Source organism: Pongo abelii, chromosome 20, assembly GCF_028885655.2.
Source record: "Pongo abelii isolate AG06213 chromosome 20, NHGRI_mPonAbe1-v2.0_pri, whole genome shotgun sequence".
Taxonomy (NCBI): domain Eukaryota; kingdom Metazoa; phylum Chordata; class Mammalia; order Primates; family Hominidae; genus Pongo; species Pongo abelii.
In genome coordinates, this window is record NC_072005.2 from 44374117 (window position 1) to 44379359 (window position 5243).

Sequence of the window (5243 nt, forward strand, 5' to 3'; positions counted from 1 at the left end):
CGTGCATATGTGCAGAGGTCTACAGGGGATTTTCTGAAAGATACACATGAAATGAAGACCAGGGAAACAGCAGTATTCTCCCAGTAAAGAGGATAGATGTATGTGTACATATATGTGCATATACACATATACACGTATATTTATAAATGACAAACACACAAAAATAACACAGTATAAATCTCCATTTTTTATATATTTAAATTTTTTGTAGCGATCGGGCTGTTGCTATATGATCAAGGCTGGTCTCATACACCTGGCCTCAAGCGATGCTCCGACATCAGCCTTCCAAAGTGCTGGGATTACAGGCCTGAGGCATCGCGCCCAGCTCCAAATCTCCATTTTCGGTGAACCATTTGAGAATAAATCGCAAACATGCTGCACCTCCAAATACCTAACTATGTTTTCCACAAACAGGGACAGGTTCCCACGTGTACACTGTAAGGCACGGTGAAAATCGGGACATTAACACGGCTGGATCGCTACCATCTAATCCGAAGGCCCAACCACAATCACCACTTGTGCCAATAATATGTTCATTTCACTGTATGTTTTGAAATGTGTACTACACGCATATGTTATTTTTACGAAAAAAAAATAGTATGTTGAAACCACTCGTCACAGCCAAATGAAATAAGAGCGAACTCATTCAAGCAGGAGCCCTGGAGGACGAAGAGAATCCGGACTCTCCCAGGCCTCCTCACCTGAGCAAGGCTCCCTCCTGACTGCTGCCCACCCACTCCAGGGCCGGACGCGGGAAGGGACTGCCCAGCCCGAGGGTCGCAGGGGCAGAACGCGCCCCGGGTCCTGAACGCGCCTGGGCCCCGCTGCTAACCTGGCGTCCCCACCCGACACCAGGATCAGATTCAGGCCAGGCCAGGAACCACCCCAGCCTCCTGCTCCCGCCTTGGTCCAGGCGGCAATGCCGGCGGCGGCCGCCAGGGGGACGGAAGCTCAAGGGCGGGATCCAGGCCCAAGCCTCGGCGCGCCCACCAAGGCGTGGCTCCGGACGAGGGTTCCGGAACAGCCGGTCCCGAGCACCCACGTGCAGCTTCCGATCGCAGCCCTGGCCTGGCTCCTCGGTCCCCAGTTGAGAGACCCGCGACCGCTGCAGGGTGCCTCGCCGAGGGTGCGGGCTCGGGGCGCACAGTGCTCCCAGCCTCTCCCACCCCAACCCCGCCATTAAGGGGAGCCCCAGCGACTCCCTGAACCCTGAAAGTCACACTGGGGCCAGGGCTGCACTTGGCGTCCGCTTCCCCTCCCGTCACAGTCACCAGGGCTAGGGCTGCAGTCGGGGCCGTCGGGGAGAGCGGAGGGCGCGTGGGAATGGGGCTCGCTGCGCCACGGAAACCCCGCGCCGCCCTTGGAGTCCTCCCCGCTGCTCCGCAGAGCCGGGCTGCTGCCATCGCGTCTGCCCCGAGGGTGCGCAGGCGGGTACCTGTCCCGACTCGGGGAACAGCGGGAGCCTGGAGACGCCCGTCGGGCTTCCCAGCCCCACCCGGGACGTCTCTGGGGGCGGGAGGCCAGGAGAGAAGAGGATGGGAGAGATGAGCTGCAGGGGGATACGGGACCCAGGGACCCGGGGATATTATGACACGCTTTCCACGCGTAGGACTGGGGCCCACAAATGACCAGAAAGGTGGGACTCATTCGCCCCCTTTGCAGATGGACCCATGTTGGCACCCCGTAGATCTGCAGTGGGGGCACCAGGACCTGCGGTGAGCGCCTCCGCGCCCCAAACGCCAGCAGGTCCGCCCGACCGCATTCCCGCCTGGCTTGCTTTGCACAAATGCTGCGCCAGGACACGCCCCAGACCCACTCCTTCCCAGATCGCGACCCTCATGCCTTCGCAGACAGAAAGTGTCCTAAGCACAGGCAGGCTCAGAGCCCGCCTCCGCCTCGGATTCGCTGTGTGGCCCGGAGCCAGTATCTTGGCCTCTCTGGGTCTCAGTTTGCTCATCTCAGTGAATGGGACACAGACACAGTCGCGCTGCGGGCTAACGCTTTATTTGCCATCCAAGGCCCCGGGCCCGCCTGGGCTTCTGCTCAGAAGATCCTCACGGAGTCCAGCTGCACGTCCCCGCCCACCTCCACCAGGCGCACGCGCGCCAGCGGCAGGCGGTGGCGGAAGTGGTGGTACTGGGCGTCCCCAACCACGGCCTGCAGGGGAGGGTCGGTGGTGAGGATTCCGGAGGCCCCTGCTGGGTGGCCCTGGGGAAATCACTCATCCCCTCTGGGTCTCAGTTTCCTCACTGGGAAAATGGGGCTATTGTTCATTCTAACTCTTGCGTGAGGATCAAACGAGTTTACTGTGTGGCACAGTAAAAAACGGCTTTTTTAGTGCTGGTAATGGATATTCTCATTTCCGCGACCATTACCCGCTGTTAAAGCGCAGAGGAGGGAGGTGAATTCGCGTAAGGTCTGGGTGGTGGAGGATCTGCCGCCACCCCCGCCCGCTAATCCTTGCTAGGACGAGTTCCTGGGCGCTGTCTCCAACCCATCCCTCCCCATGCCTCAAACCCCGGACCTCAGGAAGGAATGAACTGGGAGTAGGGTCTGGGATGGCGAGTCTGGGCCACGCCTTCCAGCTAGGACGCCCACCCCTTGGACACTTGGCTGTTGCTCGCCTCGTCCAGACCCTGCTGTCTCTCTGCCCCTCAGACCCAAATTGGAGTTGTTTAGGCGACAGAGGGTCGAAGGACCCCCTTCTCCGCCTTGGCCACGCCTTCCCTATTCCCCTCACCCCGCCCCGAACCTCCCTGCCTTCCACCAATAGCCTGGCTTTGCCCAACCCTCTGCTCCAGGGACCTAAGTCTTGGCGTCCATGCCCCTGTAGCAGAGACGCACCTTGAAGCCGTCGTCTGACGCGATGATGAGCACCTCGAAGGGCTGCCCGCGCTGGAAGGGAACGCCCGGCCCGCGCTCCTCGCGGCCCCAGGAGCCTTGCTCCTTGCTATTGAAGACCACCTCCGACGTGTCCAACCGGGGGTTGAAATGCAGGGCGGCATCGGAGCCCTGTTCCTCCCCGCACAGCAGGTTTACATGGAACCTGGAAGAGAGGGATGGTGGCCGTCAGGGCTCAGAAACCACCCAGACCGAGAAATGTTGAGGGTGAGGAATACGGATGTCTACAATTTACTTTGAATGAATAAGTAAATGAAATGTTGGCTGGGTGCAGTGGCTCACCCTGTAATCCCAGCACTCTGGGAGGTGGAGAAGGGAGGATTGCTTGGACCCAGAAGTTAAAGACCAGCCTGGGCAACATAGCAAGACCCCATCTTACAAAAAAACGAAAGAACAGACGAAAAATAAACCACCCAGACCAAAGTGCAACGCTTATGGGCTGGGACTCCCCATTCCCAGAGGACCCCCAAATTAACAGGGACCTGAAGACAGGCACACACCGCAGAAGGAGCGGTGGCCCACTAATGACCGGGGAGCTTAGATTCCCAAGGCAGCCAAAATATCATGAGGCCCTTGGCAGAAACCTACCCAGACCAAAGTCACTATGCTTAGGGCAGGGTGCCCTCATTTCCAAAGAGCCTGGGACCTGCCCAGGAGGTCTGGGTGATGGCCAGGGTGCTCCTGATGCCCAGGGAACCCTCAGGTTCTACAGGACAAAGAATAATACCAGGAACCCCAGCATTTCCAGGGTACCCCAGAATCCAGAAGGCCTGAAGTTCCTTAGCCAGGAGGTCAAAGGATGGTTTGGCAAGGACTCCCAGGGTCCAGGGTATCTCCAGGACTTGGAGTATTTCCAGAGTTCCCTGGGACTCAGACATGGCAGTCATAGGACTATATCTAGGAACCCTGAGATTACCCAGGAACCTCAAATTCTTAGGGAAACTTAGGGACCCCAGCCACAAAGGCATGGGGCAAATATGAATACATCAGATTTGAGGTCAGAAATGGCCTCAGACTCCTAGCCTGGTGGATACAGATGGCCTTGGGCCCCTACTTCTGGACTGCAAAAATTGGGGGTCAGCTGATCCTGAGACCTGTACCCTTTACCCCTAGGGCCTGGGGCCTCACCTGCTGGCATTGGGAGGAAGCAAGCCGCGAATTCTCAGCACCGTGCCGGGGCGGATGCCCTCGGGCAGCAAGGACTTGTGGGGGACGTTCTGCAAGAGTGGGGTGCAGGGGCCACTGTGAGCCGGTGAGACCGAGGGAGGGAGGCAGAAGGTGGGTCACCCCTCAGAGGAGCCGACCAGGGCTGAGACTGGCAGAAATCAGTGGAAGAGAAAAGGGTGGCGGAGAGGCAGGAAAGAGACCAGAAACAGACAGGGACACAGATGGGGAGAGCAACAAAGAAAACAGACAAATCCTCAAAGAGGGCCCCGGAGGAAGTCACAAAGAGGTAGAGGGGACAGTCGGGATGGGGGGTCACCCGGAGGCCACAGCCCAGGCCCGTCCATGGCACACCCACTGCCCACTTGCTCCTTTGAAAGAAGAGCCCCCAGCCCTCTCCCTGCTTGGCCCCGCCCCGGGCCCCTGGAGCACTCACGGACATGGCTGGGACCGGGTCAGGCAGCCGTGGTGGTGGGGCCTGCTGGGGACCTTAAATAAAAGCAGGGCGGGGCTGGCCCTGATGACTCACCCCACCCCTCCCACCCACCACCCACACCTGGCATGGACCCCGGCCCTGGGGCAAGCCCGGCGAAGTGGGAGTGGCGCCTCTTCTTGGGGGCCCTGATCCCCCTATCACCCAGGGCCCAGGTGCACTGCCCCTCTCCTAGGAGCTGATAATAAGAGCCACCGCCCCTCCAGCCCTGTCTTCCCACTGCCTGGCGCACAGGAGAGTCTCTCATGCTCATTTTATATACAGACATGTTGGGTCCTGAGAAGCCGAGCCCGGCGGGAACTCTAGACCCTTCTCTCCAGCTGAGAACCTCCTGCCTGGACTGGAAATGTCTGCGCTGAAATCCCTGCTTCTATGTCTTTAATGGAACAGCAGCCGCAACAATGGCGATAGTGCCAGACAGGGCGACTTCATGGGGTCAGGGGGAGGCCTGGTTGGCTCAGCGCTGCACCCCTGGGTCCTGGAGTGTGCCCAGTTCATGGAAGTCCTCAGTCAGGAGGGGTGAAAGGAGGGGATCCACTAGGACTACGCTTGTCATTTCCCAGGCCCCTGGGCTGCCAAGGATATGCAGGAAATCACTGATTGGGACCCCACCATTCCAACAGGGAGAAGCATGGGTCACCCCCATTGTGCAGAGGAGGAGGCTGAGGCTGGGATGGGAAGTGAT

General features: G+C 59.1%; 1 protein-coding gene across 1 annotated transcript; it reads right to left on the reverse strand.

Moving 5' to 3' along the window:
- Window positions 1-1982: 1982 nt before the first annotated feature.
- On the reverse strand, window positions 1983-4553 carry LGALS7 (galectin 7). The gene is made up of 4 exons (XM_003780309.5): window positions 4502-4553; window positions 4030-4118; window positions 2845-3046; window positions 1983-2157 (listed from the first exon to the last, which is right to left on the reverse strand). The coding sequence occupies exons 1-4, from the start codon at window positions 4505-4507 to the stop codon at window positions 2044-2046; spliced, it is 411 nt and encodes a 136-aa protein (XP_003780357.5). The 5' UTR covers window positions 4508-4553; the 3' UTR covers window positions 1983-2043.
- Window positions 4554-5243: the final 690 nt, after the last annotated feature.